Source organism: Delphinapterus leucas, chromosome 19, assembly GCF_059928025.1.
Source record: "Delphinapterus leucas isolate spDelLeu-1000000601 "Yukka" chromosome 19, BTC_Dleu_Yukka2, whole genome shotgun sequence".
NCBI lineage: Eukaryota > Metazoa > Chordata > Mammalia > Artiodactyla > Monodontidae > Delphinapterus > Delphinapterus leucas.
The window spans coordinates 7,352,842-7,369,861 of NC_143147.1; the positions used below are offsets into that span (position 1 = coordinate 7,352,842).

The 17,020-nt window shown below is 54.9% G+C and overlaps 1 protein-coding gene across 10 annotated transcripts in view; it reads right to left on the reverse strand.

Moving 5' to 3' along the window:
* TOM1L2 (target of myb1 like 2 membrane trafficking protein) overlaps window positions 1-17,020 on the reverse strand; it is a 102,974-nt gene that overhangs the window by 62,798 nt on the left and 23,156 nt on the right. For 8 of the 10 annotated variants that reach the window (XR_016388818.1, XM_089900204.1, XM_089900209.1 and 5 more), the window contains exon 1: window positions 16,827-16,978. The exons of the other annotated variants lie outside the window; for them this stretch is intronic. Coding sequence is in view for 7 of the 8 variants with exons in the window: in XM_089900204.1 (XP_089756330.1) it covers window positions 16,827-16,878 (52 nt within the window). In the remaining variant the exon portion in view is untranslated. Of the gene's footprint in view, window positions 1-16,826; window positions 16,979-17,020 lie in introns of those variants that run through there. 10 annotated transcript variants of the gene reach the window in all.

Below are 17,020 nucleotides of genomic sequence, written 5' to 3' on the forward strand. Positions count from 1 at the left end.
CTGAAGGTTGGTGTTCCAGACGTGACACCCCAGAACGCACTCACACCCACAGAGAAGATCATTTCTCCAGTGAGAGGCCGTCCTCCACCTTTGCTAACTGCCACTTCTTCCCCGGGCAAGCTGAGCACCTGGGAGGAGCCACGGGTCCCCGGCGATTCTGCTGCTAACTGACGGAGGCCCAGCGGCCACGGTGGACGCGCAAGAAGAGGCCTGGCCGTGGCCTAAACATGCCCAAGTCCGCGCTCTGCCCTCCGACAGCTACAGACAACTCGCTCATCTGCCTGGCTTGCGCGTTTGGGTAACAGAGAACCTCACTGAACAGGTGTGGAGAGCCAGACAGGAAGCTGAGTCCTGGCCCAGTGACGCTGACTCCCATTAAGCCAGAACTGGACCGGATCTTCCAGAGGAGGGTTCCGAGCCAGTGGGTCACCTGCCGGCAGCGTTTCTCACCTGCCCCCGGGGTCTCTGCCTGCGTGGCCCGAGGCACCGTGGACCGAAGAGACCGGCCGGACCTGAGTTTGATGTCCAGCTCTGCCACATTTACTTCACATTTTCCGTTCCCATCAATTTTACAGTTGAAACGGATAAATCCGTCCTGTCCGCCCCTCACTATCTCGGCGGACTGGAAAACAAACATCTGCAGGTGACCAACGACGCTCACTGCCCTTTAGAGCTTGCCTCTTCCACTAAAACTCAGCACAAAAGGGCTGACGTGCCCGTGTTTGACTTGAACTGTCTTCCTTGGCCCGCCCCGTTTCTCTGCACTGCGGGGCTGACTGGCGCTAACAACGGAGAAGCGGGAAGAAGGCGGAGGATACGGGCGAGGGGTCTGGGGAGAACCTGCACGTGCTGTCAGGTGCTAGGAGACTGCGCTGGCTGGAACATCAGACAGAGGCAGGACCGCATGACCTTGGTCTGCTGATCCAAGACCAGCACGTTCTTTTCCTTGAGGCCGCCGAGCACGGTTCAATAAAGAATTAGCCATAACAAAGGGGGGCCGTGGGGGAGTCAGACCTGGGCTCAGACCCCTGGCTCTATAATTCACTCGCCCCAGGAGCGCAGGCACGTGACTTAATCTTGGTGTTAAGGCTCCGTTGCTTCATTTGTAAAACGGGGATAGCGGCTAATATGCTGCAGGGTGTATTACCGAAAGAATGTTTACAATACAAGCTACCGTGTACTGAGCTTATCATGTACGGACACATAACACATTGTCTCCTGTAAACCTCAAACCCAGCCTATGAGGGAGCTCCGACTGCCCCATTTTTAACGATGAGGACAATGAGGCCCAGCCTAAGCCACTGCCCCAAGCACGGTGGTGAGCGCTGGGGCCAAGAACAGGCCCGGGTCTCGCCCGCCCCCAGGCTGTGATGGTGCCGGGTGCGGTCGTGGAGAAAAGGAGCTGTACGGGTTCTGGCAAAGGCCTCCCGAGCGACCCCGCGCCCAGCAGCCCTGGGCAAGGCGTCCTCACCCACCGGGCAGGCAAGAAGGCTGGGCTCAGGGAGTCCAGGCTCCCGGGCTTCAGTCAAAAGCCCTGACCTTTCAGAGACGCGCACGGTCACAATGACAGGAGACAAGGAATCTGCTTCCACATAATGAGGCGGGCCGAGTCCATGAGACTAGGTCGGCTCTGCCAGATGCCGAGGACTTGGGGAAGCTGAGTCATGGGGAACGTAGAAGCTCATTACACTGTTTTCCCTATTTTTATGTTTGAAATCTTCCCCAGGAAAAAGTAAACACCAAAAAGATCGCCTCATCTCCTGGAGAATGTGTAAGGCGGAGCAGGCTCTCAAACTGAGGTGTGCTGTCCCCCAGTTCTGAGTCCCCTCAGATCCGCTGTGATAATTGCTCTGTAGCCCCCGCCCCCTCTTCTACCCACAGGGCCCAGCCCCAGGGGACTGCCCATGCCCGAACCGGGGAGTCGAGAGCAAGGTGGTCTCCACTGAGGGTCCCGTGGTGGAAGCCCAGGCTGCTGTAGGGGGGCTGGGGAAGGGTGAGCCCCTGACCCAGGGGTCCCGGGAGGTGTGAGAAGGGAAGCAGGACTACTGGGGTGTGGAGAGGCTCTGGGTGACGGGAAGGAGGATGGAGTCATGAGAGACGGAAGGAGGAGAAGGCAGTGAGAGCCGGAGCGGGACAGGGGCTCTCGGCCCTCGCTGGCGTCACCCCTGCAGCCCTCTTCCCACAGCCCGCCCTCCACATCGCCCAGGATGCTCTTCCCCAAACAGAAGCCTGGCCACGTGGTCCCCCTACGCATTCAAAACCACCCCAAGCCCCCCCACCACTTTTAAAAAAAATTTTTATTGGAGTACAGTTAATTTACAATGTTGTGTTAGTTTCAGGGGTACAGCAAAGTGGATCAGTTACACACATGCATGTATCCACTCTTGTTTAGATTCTTTTCCTATCTAGGTCATTACAGAGTATTCAGTAGAGCTCCCTGTGCTCTACAGCAGGTCCTTATTAGTTACCTGTTTTATATACAGTAGTGTGTACGTGCCAATCCCAATCTCCCAGCTTATCCCCCCGCCCCTCCCCCTCCCCCTCCCCGTAACCATAAGTTTGTTTTCTACCTCTGTGACTCTACTTCTATTTTGTAGTAAGTTCATTTGCCAGGCTTCCCCCTTGACTCCAGACGAAGTCCACGCCCTCCGGCCTGACACCCAGGGTGACTGTCCTCCCCCGAACCAGGCCCCCGCGGACACCCAGAACTGTGTCCTCCCCCAGCACCCCCCTCAATCCATACAACCCTGCGGGGGACCAGCTCTGGGGGCACCTCCCATTGAGCCCAGCACAGCGCACACTCCTCTTATCAGGACCCCCCAGACTGCTCTTATTTCTGGTCTGCCTCCTGCAAGAATGCGGGTTCTGGGGCAGGGCGAGGCCACCCCTGATGGCCCCCCCCAATACAATGGGCGATCAAGATGAGGTGGCCGTTATCACGATTAGTGACTTTAAAAACGCGGCTCTGGGCTTCCCTGGTGGCGCAGTGGTTGAGAGTCTGCCTGCCCATGCAGGGGACACGGGTTTGTGTCCCGGTCCGGGAAGATCTCACATGCCGTGGAGCGGCTAGGCCTGTGAGCCATGGCCGCTGAGCCTGTGCGTCTGGAGCCTGTGCTCCACAACGGGAGAGGCCACAACGGTGAGAGGCCCACGTACTGCAAAAAAAAAAAAATGCGGCCCTGGGTAGATGGGCGGGCGCTGTGCCGGCTGCTGGGAGGGCTGCCCAGTGAGTGGAGAGGTGAGGACGCTGAGCAGAGGGCTCCTCCCCGACCTTGGCTGAGGCAGCCTGGCTGCGGCGCCCTTCACGTGTCCATAAAGCCCATGGCTGCAGCAGGCTTACGCAGGGCCTAAAAATGCTGTAATGAGTTCCTTCCAAAGGTGCCAGACAAATGGAAAACGATAGCGACAGCTTGCTGCTCCCCTTACCTCCGTGCCTGCAAACCTAAAGAATATTTATGATCCGTGGGATCAGAGATTTGGTGTCTTAGAAGCAAAGAAAGGTCACAAAATGAACTGACGCAGACCATCTGCTCCTGGGAGAGGGTAGAGACGCCGTATTCATTACTCTCCCAACGCACAGCACCTGCTTCTCCCGCGAAAATCTAGGCGCCAACATGACGATTTTTGTTTAACTTAGAATAAAGCCGACATCCCCCACGGGGGCGAACGCTGAACGCAAACAGGCTGATGCGCGGGCGGCCTCTCAGGGCGGGGGCACCCGCGCCCCCCATACTTGATTCTCAGCCACAAGGTTTAACGGAGGAGAACAAATGCTCAGAGGTGTCCGCGTGGTTGCAAGCGGAGAGGAGCTTCCCTCTTCCTGCATTTTTCATGGGCCTGCTGCTCCTGCCATTCCCATCGCCGCGCTCCTGACATTACAGCAGATGCCTCGGCCACCGCAGTAATCCCTCATCCTCAGAGGCCAATGGGAACGTACGGTTTCCCATTCATCAGGGCCACGGACGCCAGAATCGCTCATCTGACCTTTGCAAATACCAAAGGGTGGATTTAAAGGAGAAAAAGGTAATGCAAGAGTCTTTAGCTTTCCTTTCGAAGATGATTCTATCTCGTTAGCCAAGAAACAGTGCCTATAGGATGAACACAGTTAAAAACTGGGTAGAAAGAGTCAAATTGTAAGGGAGGTGGCCACCAATGTTTCAGCATACACACGTTCCTTGATGAATGATTTAACGTATATTAAAAATATAGGGCTTCCCTGTGGCCCAGTGGTTGAGAGTCCGCCTGCTGATGCTGCCGATGCAGGGGACGCCGGTTCGTGCCCTGGTCTGGGAAGATCCCACATGCCGTGGAGTGGCTGGGCCCGTGAGCCACGGCCACTGAGCCTGCGCGTCCGGAGCCTGTGCTCCGCAGCGGGAGAGGCCACAGCAGTGACAGGCCCGCGTACCGCAAAAAAAAAAAAAAAATATATATATATATATATATATATATACACATACGAGGGACTTCCCTGGTGGCGCAGCGCACTCCCAACGCAGGGGGCCCGGGTTCACTCCCTGGTCAGGGAACTAGATCCCACATGCATGCTGCAACTAAGAGTTCGAATGCCACAACTAAGGACCTTGCCTGCCGCAACCAAGACCTGGTGCAACCAAATAAATAAGTAAATAAATATTAAAAATATATTTATAGGGCTTCCCTGGTGGCGCAGTGGTTGAGAGTCCGCCTGCCGATGCAGGGGACACGGGTTCGTGCCCTGGTCCGGGAAGATACTACATGCTGCGGAGCGGCTGGGCCCGTGAGCCATGGCCACTGAGCCTGCGCGTCCGGAGCCTGTGCTCCGCAACGGGAGAGGCCACAACAGTGAGAGTCCCGCGTACTGCAAAAAATATATATATATAAATTTTAAATATATATATATATATATTTATATGGCTCAGAAATCTCTGGGCACAGGATAGAAAACAGTGTCAAGCTGGGAATGAACAGCTCTCTGAAAGGACACACACACACACACACACACACACACACACACACACGAACGTAAATAAACATGGATTTCAATGCCCAACACCAGTTGGACTCCACGAGACAATAAAGAGCTAATTCTGCCGCAAACCACGGATGTGCGCTGAGGAGGGGACAGGCCCACATCACAGCAGAGCAAACTCATTATCAAGCTTCAGCACACACTCACCCATTTTCCCTCTATTTTTTAAAAAATATTTTTTTAATTAATTAATTTTTATTTTTGGCTGTGTTAGGTCTTAGTTGCGGCACACGGGCTCAGCTGCCCCCCCCAGCACGCGGGATCTTAGTTCCCCAACCCGGGCTCGAACCCGCATCTCCTGCACCAGAAGGTGGATTCTCAACCACTGGACCACCAGGGAAGTCCCTCCCTCTTTTTTTAGCCTGTAAACCTTAGTCAATGTTGATATTTTAGGAGCAAAAGTGACCCCTTAATAGTCCACGGAGATTTTCTTTGGCTCTGATTCGGCACCGCACAAAACTAGATCCCAAGTAATCTTCACGAAATGGAGGACTCTGGGTTTTTCCACTTAAAAAAATTAATTACAGAGAACTTGGAGGACAGAGAAGAGAAGGAAAGCCACGCACATTATCATGCCAGCAGGATGGACACCAGGATGGATGCCCCCAGCCCTTACCTAGGGGGTGGGTGTGGGCCATGGCTCTCCAGCCAGCCCACGGGGAGTGCTGAGCAAATTACAAAAAAGTGCCCCTTTTGCAGAGCAGGAGCAGCCCCAGGGCACAGCCCCGGACTTTCCGCTTGGTCCACGTGCCCCTGCCGAGAGTGGGCTGGGCGCAGGGCCTGGTCCCCCCAGCAGCTACATCTCCCCGCATAACCTCCCACCCACACCACCCAGGCCATGAGATGTGGTCACGCTGATCCTGGGGAGGGAGTGGGAGGACAGAGCCAGGCCTGTCCTCCCACCCCCTGTGGCAATGCCACGCAGGGGTGGAAATGCCGGGCGGGGCGGGGGCGGGGGGCCGTGAGGGTGGACTGTCCCAAAGCAGGCGTAAGCCGAGGGGCATGTGCAGAGGTCCTTGCTCAGATGCTGTCAGGGCACACTCCAGCCCGCCCCTCGGGGCCCCACCTGCCTCTTCCAGCGCCGGGAGGGGAGGTGTGGCCTGCCCGCCAGCAGGGCCCAGTGCACTGGCCATGCGTCCCAGCACCGGCCCGGCAGGACCAGGAGGGAGGGCTGGGTGCAGGTGGGGGGAACGGCCCGGCCCTCGGGGGCTCCCGGGGGACTTGGGGAACCAGCGCCACGAGGCGCCCTTCTCTCACGCAAATTCATCTGGCATTAATCCGAAGTAACATAAAAATAACGAAAATAAACAAGGAGAGTGAAATCAAAGCCAGGTTATTCTAGCTGGATCCTGTTGCCTCCCTAAGGCCCCGGCCGAGGCCACCCCCCACCGAGTTAGAACAGGGAGCAGGCAAGCTGGGGCACGAGACCCTCAGAGCACTGACTCAGTGTGACTGCCCGCCAGTCCCCGGTGGTCGGCGGCCCACTCCCGGGGGAGCGCCCCCAGCTGCCGGGCACACCACCCACCTTTGGGCCTTTCCTCCGCCCTGGCCCCCACGTACGGCTCTCTGCACTGCCTCTCCAGCTCCTCCCGAGAGGCAGGCTCGATGCCACCTTACTCAGACGCCCCCCGATCCCAGGGTCACCATGGCCCTCGCCGCAGGTGTCCCAATCGCTCCCCGGAACTTTCTTCACGTGTCCATCCTGGCACAGATCCGACTGTGGAGGGAGCCTCTGAGCTGAGGGAAGGGCGCCTCGTGGCGCTGGCTCCCCAACTCTCCCGGGAGCTTAATAATACACCCCAAAAAGTATGCAACCTCTTCACACCCTTCAGGATGACTGCTATCAAAAAACCAGAACATAAAGTATCAGCGAGGATGTGGAGAAACTGGAACCCTCGTGCACCGTGAGTGGGGGTGGGAAATGGGGCAGCCACTATGGAAACAGTACGGAGGTTCCTAAAAAAATTAAAAATACAACTACCACATGACCATATGAGACAGCAATTCTACTGCTGGGTATATACTCGAAAGAATTGAAAGCAGGATCTTAAAGAGAAATCTGTACATCATGTTCACAGCAGCATTAATCACGACAGCCAAAACGTGGAAGCAACCCAAGTGTCCAAAGATAGATGTGTGGATACACAAAACATGGCCTATACGTACAATGGAGTACTATTCAGCCTTAAAAAGAAAGGAGAGGGCTTCCCTGGTGGCGCAGTGGTTGAGAGTCCGCCTGCTGATGCAGGGGACGCAGATTCGTGCCCTGGTCCGGGAGGATCCCACGTGCCGCGGAGCGGCTGGGCCCGTGAGCCATGGCCGCTGAGCCTGCGCGTCCGGAGCCTGTGCTCCGCAATGGGAGAGGCCACAACAGTGAGAGGCCCGTGTGCCGCAAAAAAAAAGAAGAAAGATTCTTTTCACCTGCTCCAACATGGGTGAATCTTAAAGACATTCTGCTGAGTAAAATTAGCAAGTCACAAAAAGACAAATACTGTCTGATTCCACCTATATGAGGTTCCTGGAGTCGTCAAATTCATAGAGACAGAAAGTAGAAGGGGGGTGCCAGGGGCTGGGGGAGGGAGAATAGGAGTTACTGTTTAATGGGGACAGTGTCGGATTTACAAGATGTAAAGAGTTCTAGAGATGATGGTGGTGATGGCTGAACAACCAGGTGAATGGACTTAATGCCACTCAACTGTTCACTGAGAAATGGTGAAGATGGTGAATTTTGTGTTATGTATATTTTACCATAATTTTTTTTTAAGTATGCAGAGAGTTCTTCTGTGCCCTTGAGGCTGAGTTATGGAGGCTAAAGGTCTGAAGAAAAACTGAAAGCTGCTTTGATTTAGGCCTTAAGCTTCAGGCGTGGAAATGAAGTTGTTCAACTCGCCCTCATAACAGGAGTTAACGGTCGGACATGACCTTTCCAGAGTCACACAGCAAATCAGCAGCGGGGCGCCGGCCAGCCCCGGCCCTCCTGAGTCCTGTCTGGGAGCAGCTCCTCTGTTCTGGACGGAAGCCAGAAAGAGCAGGAAAAACAGAAGAGCAAAGGGGAGTTTATGAGCTAACTTTATCAACCACCAAACCGGGAACTAAATAGTCCCACGTGATTAGACTAAACGTGGTTAACTTTGAAACAAAACAAAAGTTTTCATCTTCGTGAGCTGGAGTCATTCATGATGTGACGGACTTACCCTGAAAACCAAGTAAGGTGTTTTCCCGTGTCTTGTGAGCTAAGCTAGCAAATTCTCAAACCTGAAGAGGGGGTCACAGGAACACCCCCAATTTACAGCCAGCTGGTCAGAGGTGCTGGTGTCTGAAGTGCGGCGGTCTCGTGGGGCTGAGCCGTTTCCCTGCGGTCCTGCAACAACCCCAGGCAGGCAGGCAGGTCGAAGTGAATCGAATCGGATTGGATCGGGGATGCCAGTTGGTGTCAGAATTGGCTAGCGTCCAGAAAAAACCCACACATTTGGTGTCAGAAGTGTTGTCGGGGTAGGGACTGCCCTTGGCAGTCCAGTGGTTAGGGCTCCGTGCTTCCACTGCAGGGGGCACGGGTTCCATCCCTGGTCGGGGAACTAAGATCCCGCATGCTGCGCTGTGTAGCCAAAACCCCCCCCCAAAAAAAAACAAACAAAAAGAATTGTTGGGGTAGAAACAGCACAGATCTAGCCTATCTGGGCCTCAGTTTCCTCAACGGTAGTGGTGAGGGGTTTGGACCAAATGCCACGAAGGCCCTTCCAGCCAGAATTCAGTGGTTCCTGGAATCGCTGGTTGAAGCTTCCGGAGTTAACTCCGCCTTCCGACACCAGGCAGCACCCTCCCCAGGCCGTGTTTCCCACAGTGACAACGCCACGCCGGGAGCCCGTGCGGCAGAGAACGTAACAGCATCGCTTCCGGGCCCTGGCCTTGTTCCCAGCTCTCAGAGGCCCAGTTCCCTGAGAGAAGGGACCAGGCTCTCTCCATCAACCTCCATTTTAAACCAAAACCTCAAACAGAATTTTGGACGCGCCCCCCAGACTACAAGGCCCGCACTTCAGTCCTGATTAAAACAGCAGCTGGCGATGCCTGAAAAGCAAGCTGGCCACTCGGAGAACCTGGCGTCTGTTCATCCCTCTTCCTCCTCCTGACACTGTGGATCCAAAGCACATCCGAAGAGAAAGGAAAATCCACAGTGAGAGTCTTAGTGCACTGCCTCTCACCGAACTCTCCGGAAACAGGGGTGACAAGGACACTCTGCACTGACTCGCACTGGAACCGGGTGAACAGCGAGTAATGCTAAGGCCGATCTGAACTTGAGACGACTATTTCCAGATTTTCAGCCACAAGTGCATCTACTCAACTCCACAGACAACTCCGGTTGAGTGGGTAAGCGCCCTGGCTCTGGAGCCCACAGGCCTGGTGCAAGTCCCTGCGCTGCCACTTGTTACCCCAGGCCTCCGGGAGGGACCCACCTGCTGACCCTCAGTCTCCTTCTCTACCAGACGAGAGTGACTGCGCCTGCCTCGCGGGGCTGCTGCCTGTGGGGCCCTCAGCCGGCACCTGGTGAGGAGTGAGGCCGACCAGCACAGCCAGCGTCACCCTGCCTGTCCTCAGGGCACGTGTCAGACTCTTCTGAGAATCAGGGCAGGACACCAGAGGCACAGGCAACAAGAGAAAAAACAGATACACTGGGTTTCATCAAAGGACCCAAGCAACAGAGGAAAGAGGCAATATTTTCTCCCCCTGGGGAGAAAATCTAATATCTAATAAGAGGTTAATATCTAACATATAGAGAGAATTCCTAAAACTCAACAACAAAACCAACCTGATTAAAAAATGTGCAAAGGATGTGAGTAGACATTTCTCCAAAGATACACAAATGGCCAATCAGCACATGAAAAGATGCTCGGTATCAACTCAAAACTACAGTGAGAAAACACTTCACAGCCATTAGGATGGCTACTATAAAAAAATAAATAAATGACAAGTTTTGGGGAGAATGTGAAGAAACTGGAACCCTCTGCACAGCTAGTGGGGATGTAAAACGGTACAGCTGCTGTGGAAAAGAGCATGGCGGTTCTCCCTCCAAATACTGAAAACAGAATGACCACATGACCCAGTAATTCCACCTCTGGGTTTATATCCAAAAGAATTGAATGCAGGGACACGAACACAAACATGGGATATTTGCACACCCATGTTCACAGCAGCAGTATTCACGACCGCCCAAAGGTAGAAGCAACTCAAAGGTGGATGAATAGATACACAAAATGTGTTCTATACACACAATGGAGTATTACTCAGCCTTAAAAAAAAAGGAGGGCTTCCCTGGTGGCGCAGTGGTTGAGAGTCCGCCTGCCGATGCAGGGGACATGGGTTTGTGCCCCGGTCCGGGAAGATCCCACATGCCGCGGAGCGGCTGGGCCCGTGAGCCATGGCCACTGAGCCTGCGTGTCCGGAGCCTGTGCTCCGCAACGGGAGAGGCCACAGCAGTAAGAGGCCCGCGTACCGCAAAAAAAAATAAAAAAAAAAAGAAAGGAAAGGAAACTCTGACACCTGCTCCAACATGGGTGAATCTTGCTGAGTGAAACAAGCCAGGCATAGAAGGACAAGCACTGCATGACTCCATTCACGTGAGGCCCCTGGAGTCGTGAGATTCATAGAAAGTAGAAGGGTCGGGGTGGGGGTGGGGTCAGGGCCTGGGGGGAGAGGAGGGGAGTTAGTGCTTAATGGGGAGAGAGTTTCAGTTGGGCAAGATGAGAAAAGCTCTGGAAATGGATGCTGGTGATGGTTGCACAACAAAGTGAATGTACTGAATGCCACTGAACATTCTGAAACGGTCAGAATGGTAAATTTTCTGCTATGTGTGTTTTTCTACAATTTTTAAAAAGTAAATAAACAGGTACAAATAAAAACGAGTGCCCTCATGGAAGACGAGTCTAGAAGGTGTGTGGGAAATACTATAACATAGTAACACATTTTGCTTTTACATACAGTGTCTCAGTGATCGCCTTAAGGACCCTGTGAGAAGCGACGGAGCAGCATTTTTGTCACACACACCCTTCCCCGTGTCCAGTCAGTGGACCCACACGCAGGCAGCTGCTCACAGAGGCAGAGACGGGGCTGTCTCCAGCCAAAACACAGTGCCCGTGGTGGAAGAGAACAAGCAGGCAAAGGGCACCTAGAAGGCTCTGGAACTCACAGTGGATCAGCGAAGGCCACCTCTTGTCTACAGGCTCCAGGCCAGGCTTGCCGTCTACGGGGCAACAGGACGAAGCCCTGGAGCTCAGGCCCTGGGTGTGGAGCACAGCTCAGCCCTGGGCAAGTTGCTTAACTCCTCTAAGCCTCCGGTCCTCACCTGTAAAATGGACATGACACCCCTGACTTCATGGAGTTTCCTGAGAAAAAAATGTTGAATGAGATAACGTTTGTACAGCACTTCGCAGGGTGTCTGGCACGTGGTGAAGGGCCAGTAAATGATGGCTATTATTTTTAGCTTTGAAAGATGCTAAAAAAATAATAACATTGATAGAAAGGAACCTTTGGAGTGAGTAACTGTGCAGAGCAGACTGTACCACGTGCTGTGAAGGTCACGGGGAAACAGAAGGTACACATCCTGCCCTGAGGAAGATAAGGCAATAAATAGGACAGGACGCAAGACAAACAACAGGAAACAGCACGGCAGGAGGAGGCAACAGTATGTTGGCTGTGCTGGGGACCCACACACGTTCTCTCCGCTAGTCTTCACAAACCCTGGAGGGTGAGGGCAGAGCCAAGTGAATGCCTCGGATAACACACACGGTGAGTTCAGAGAAGAGACAGCACCACAGACAGACTGGTCTAGGAAGGCTGCCTGGAGAAGGAGGCAAGTGCTGACGGCCAGCAGGCTTCAGGACTGGATGGAGAAGATCGGAAATTCTTGTAGGTCAGGAGGGTTGGAGGGAGCACTGAAATACGCACCAAGGCTGAGGCTGGTTTTTATCAGGCCCTTCTCCTGGCCATAACAAGCTGAGTCACCAAAAAAAGTCTGAACGTTCTTTCTTTCTTTTCAGACTAGTAGGTTAGCCTAAAAATTCTGAGTGACTTATCTGCTAGGTCAAGAGCAACAGTGCTTAACCGATGCCCCTCTGGGCACTGTGTTTATACCCCCTTCATCAGCTGACATCCACCCCCCAAAAAAGCAGGAGTACCACCCAGAAATATGCTAAGAGCACTTACACAACACTGCATCTCCAAGGCTTGAGAAAACAGAGGGTCAAATACACAAGCACTCTTCTTATTTTACTTATTCTGTGAAATGAGAAGAGTCTCAAAGAGTTTGTAAGAAAGCACAGTATGGTGACTTTCCCCCTTTGCATTTGCGTGTATGTTTCAAGCTTTCTACACGGGTCTGCACTGTTTCTTAACAGCACAGTTTTATGGGGCCGTTAATAGCCCCATAGCGCCCCCTAAGCAGGGCAGCCTTCCCGCCAAGCCCTACGAGCCATCCTCTCAGCTCCTGTCCTTGTGAGCGGGAAGCAGGGGGGCAGGGAGCGGGCCGGCGCTCTATAACCATCCAGTCAGTTAAGGGCAGATGCTCTCAGAACCCCACACTTCTTCCCGTGCTCCGTCCACCCACCTCAGCACCCCTCATCTCTACTGGGGGCTTCCAGGAAGGGCCCAACCCCGGACCTCAGGGAACTGGCACGGCGTGTGCTGATTCCCCCGTCAGACCCCTGCTCTGCACACACGGGGGCTCTGATGGTCAGAGAGGAATGGCCTTTTGGGGGCTGCCAAGGGGAAATGTCCCCGGCTCTGTAATGACAGCTGTGCCACTCCCCTCCCTACAAATCACCCATGGCTCCCCAGTGCCACCAATGAAAGAGGCCAAACCATGCGGCCTACATTCGAAGCCTCGTCAGTCAGGCCTGATGTCTGTCCACCTGGCCCCCCACCGCTCCCCAGGCTGGCGTTACCACCACCCCTCCACACCCAGCCTTCGCTCAGAGCGCCCTCCGAGCCTCCTCTCCACTCCTACGTGAGCCGAATCCCACCCCCTGAGGGCTGGGTTCCTCCTGCCCCCGAGGTGCCCCTCCTCACCTGCCCCCCAGGGCAGCAGCTCCAGAGCCAGAATGCTGGGACGCTGGGTTGCAACTCCAGCTCCCTCGCTGCTAGCTGTGTGACCCTCTCACTGCCTCCGGGTCCCTGTCCACAAAGTGGAAATAATAACAGTACCTCACTCACAGTGTTGTTCTAAGAATTAAAGGACTGCAAGATATACAAAGCACCTACTGCAGTCGCCGGCACACGGTAACACAGTACGCAATTTTAAAAAAGCAAAACCTTTAACTAGGGGCTTCCCTGGTGGCGCAGTGGTTAAGAATCTGCCTGCCAATGCAGGGGACACGGGTTCGGTCGCTGGTCCAGGAAGATCCCACATGCCGCGGAGCAACTAAGCCCGCACACAACAACTACTGAGTCTACGCTCTAGAGCCCGCGAGCCACAACTACTGAAGCCCGCGCACAACAACTAGTGAAGCCCATGCGCCAAGAGCCCGTGCTCCGCAACAAGAGAAGCCACTGCAATGAGAAGCCCACGCACTGCAACAAAGAGTAGCCCCCGCTCGCTGCAGCTAGAGAAAGCCCACGTGCAGCAATGAAGGCCCAACGCAGCCAAAAATAATAAATAAATAAAATTAAATTTTTTAAAAAAACAAAAAACCTTTAACTGTTATTACTGCTGCTGGAGGTGACCCCTCTGTCCTCCATTACCTTACTTTGTTTATCTGTCCAATCTTGGGCCAACACTTTCTGTCTTACCTGATTTAGGTCCCTGTCTTAGCTCCTTTACTGGACTGAACGTCCTGGTAAGTGTTTCGCTTGGTATACAAGAGAGGCGATACAGAGCCCCTGAATACATGAAGCTCCAGGAGGCAGTTCAGACCCCACACCATCCAATCCACCGGCACAAGCCCTGCAGCAGAGAAGCGCTGGTCCTCCTGCTACCAGCCTGCCCCCAATACTCTGGGTGCAATTAACGAACTACTCACCAATCTTTTCATCTAAATGAACCCAAACTTCACTCCTGGAAAAGGACGATCTGAAAACGTTTTCCGGCCAACACAAGGAGAGCCGTGCACGTCTGCAGAGCACCATGGACCTGGCTCGGGGACTCCGCATATGCGACAGCCATTAGGACAGGACCATTTGAAACTCGTTTCAGAGGAGAGAGTCGGACAGCACGAGGAAGCACTCTGCCTTCCTCCACGCTTCTCGGCCCTCACACTGCGGCCCGTCCTAGCTCTGAGCCGTGCCCTCCACTTGGGAGCCACCTTCCAGGACCACGGGCAGCGTGGATGCAGGGAAGGCACGTAACCACATCAGATGGAGCTTAGCCGCCGCCTTGTGACGGGCAGACCACGCGTTTGACCGAACAAGGCCAGGGAGCTCGAGTGAGGCCAGGCACGAGGCGGGGTAATCGCGGCTCTACGAATCCCCGGACGGTGAGCCTGACGCTCTGCAGCTCAGGACACCTTGGTGGGTGCGTTACCGCTACAGAAGGGCCCCTCCGAGCAGCTTTTTAATGTCTGTATCCTGGGGCCTGGTACCCAATACGCACTCAAAACGCCTGCTGAAATGGACTGAGGGAATGGTTTCGGCAGAAGCCGCAGTGGCTGCTGAGTGAGGAAAATGAGGTCCAGAGAGACTAACAGCTGTGGTCAGCTACAGAACGTGGCCTTTGATGCCACCCACCCAGGACGGGGCTCCATCCTGGGCCCAAACCCAACTTGCCCCTGTTCCCCACAGCCACCTCTGCTCCACGTGGACTGGGGACCACTGAGGTGCTCACGCCCCCTGCCCGCCTCCTCCACCTGTCCCCAGGCACAGGGGGCCTCTTCTCTGACGGTGCAGTTCCCACCCATCCTCACCAACGGCCCTCAGACTCCAAGACGCCAGGTGCAGGCCGCAGCTCCTCTGGGCATAGTGGCGTCCTGACGGCACTCACGGTACCCACGAGGCAACTGAGCACCGGCACTGCGTGGCCTCCTGTCGGTCGACATTGTCCCACGCATCTCTGTTCCCTCTCCTGACCCCCTCAACCCCTTGAGCACAGGGATGGCTATGAAATCCCAGCTCCGTCTGACCGGCTGAGCCATCCTTCCACCTTGCTGAGCCTCAGTTTCCTCATCTCTAAAGTGGGAAGGACAAGAGAGCTTACTTCGCAGCGCAGCCGTAAGGAGCAAGTGATGGCTGTGGAACTGCTTCGCGTGAGGTATACCTCTGCGCGTAATCATTAGCTTTGTCGCTGTTGCTTTATTTCTGCACCCCCTCCCTCCCACCAACCCCCAGCACATACTTTTAAAAGAACACTAACAGCACGTCACAACAGCACAGAAGACACATTAGAAACTCACTCTGGCCTCTAGTCAGTTATCTGAACTGAGCTGTGAAATTACCGAGGTCTGGCCTGCTGGCTAACTGGCAATGAGGAGGCTCCATCCTCTTCATGGTCAAGTGTTTTGTCCACGGGACGGTGGACGCGGGGCCTGATCACAGATGGGCCCGCTGTCCCACACCGCCTCTCCAGTGTGGGGATGAATCAATCTCCGGCCCCCACCAAGCAAACTAAGGCTCAGAAGGGCCACACAATTTTCTCGGGTCCCGCAGTTGAATCGGGCGAAGCAAAATTCAACTCAGGTCTTCCTGAGAGAAGCATCATGCTCCTTCCCCTTGCTATACACCTGTACGTCCCTTACGTTTGTATGTTTTAAATTCCCCTTTAACTTATACCCCTCATCAACTACCTTGGCATTTCAAAGGTAGTAACAGAGTCTCCTACTGTAAAGCAGACAGAAAAGAAAAAGAAAAAAATTCCCCAAGTTGACTGGCTCCCTCTCATAGCTGACTGGAATTCAATACCCAACTGAGAAATGAGTTTCTGGAACATGGATGCAGTGAAAGAGCAGCTGAGGAAGAAGAACGGGGGTGGGAGCCTCGAGAAAGGTGGGGAAACACTCTCCAGGGCCCATCACCCCTTATCAGAGACGCTACACCACAGAGAAAAGAAAGGCTCCCAAATGCCAGTTAGCCAACGGGAGAGGCCTCAATAATTTCACAGGCCCCACTAAAGGCTGAAAAGTAAGCTGGAAATTTATAAGTAAAGCAGGAAATAAATCACTACAGCCTAATCCAGCCAAGCCCATAAGGACTCCAAAGGTCCGTGCTCACGAAAGACATTTCACCAGTCCTTCCACCAACCAGGAGGAACCCAGTTTTAAAAGAAACCAATCAACATTCTAGACTGATCACACTTGGCATGAGCGCCCACCTTGGGTGAAAAGGCACGTTGCTTTTTCTGTAAGAAAATTCCATAGGGCGGGCCCTCTGGTGGTCCTTCACCTGCACCTCGGGCTTTCCGAGCCCCCCACAGGATTAGAACTGCCGAGTAACCCTCTATCTGCCACCGAAGGGTTCACCGCTGGCAGACTCAAGAGCGCAGGGGAGCGACAGTCACCGTGCAGACAGCAGCACCACGGCCATCAGGACCCCCGCCTCTGACAGACGGAACTCCAGACCCGACAGGGCAGCGACTCGCACAAGGTCACGGGGAGAGTCGGCGGCAAGGCTCCCCGGCCGGGGCTCCGGTCGTTAGCCGGCACGGCCGCCCCCGCCCCCGACAGCCTCCCCAGGAGCGCGCCCGGCCTCCCGCTCCCCGCCGAGGGCGGCTCCGCCGGGCGGGCCCAGGGCAGGGAGCCCGCTGGGAAAGCGGCGGCCGGGCCGGGGCGGAGGACTGGGCCCCGCAGCGCAGGGACGCGCGGAGCACCGCCCAGGCCTCGGGGCGCCGCCGTGGGGGCCTTACCGAGGCACTGCCCCACCGGCGTGCTGAACGGGTTCCCCAGGAGGAACTCCATCTTGGTCGGACGGCTCGGTAGCAGCCCGCGCGCGTAAGCCGCCGGGTCTCCGCGTCCCCAGCGGCGTTCCCTGCCTGACTGACACTTGCCCCGGCCCCACCCTCGGGAACGCCGGTGCCTGCCTCTGGCCCCGCCCCTCCGG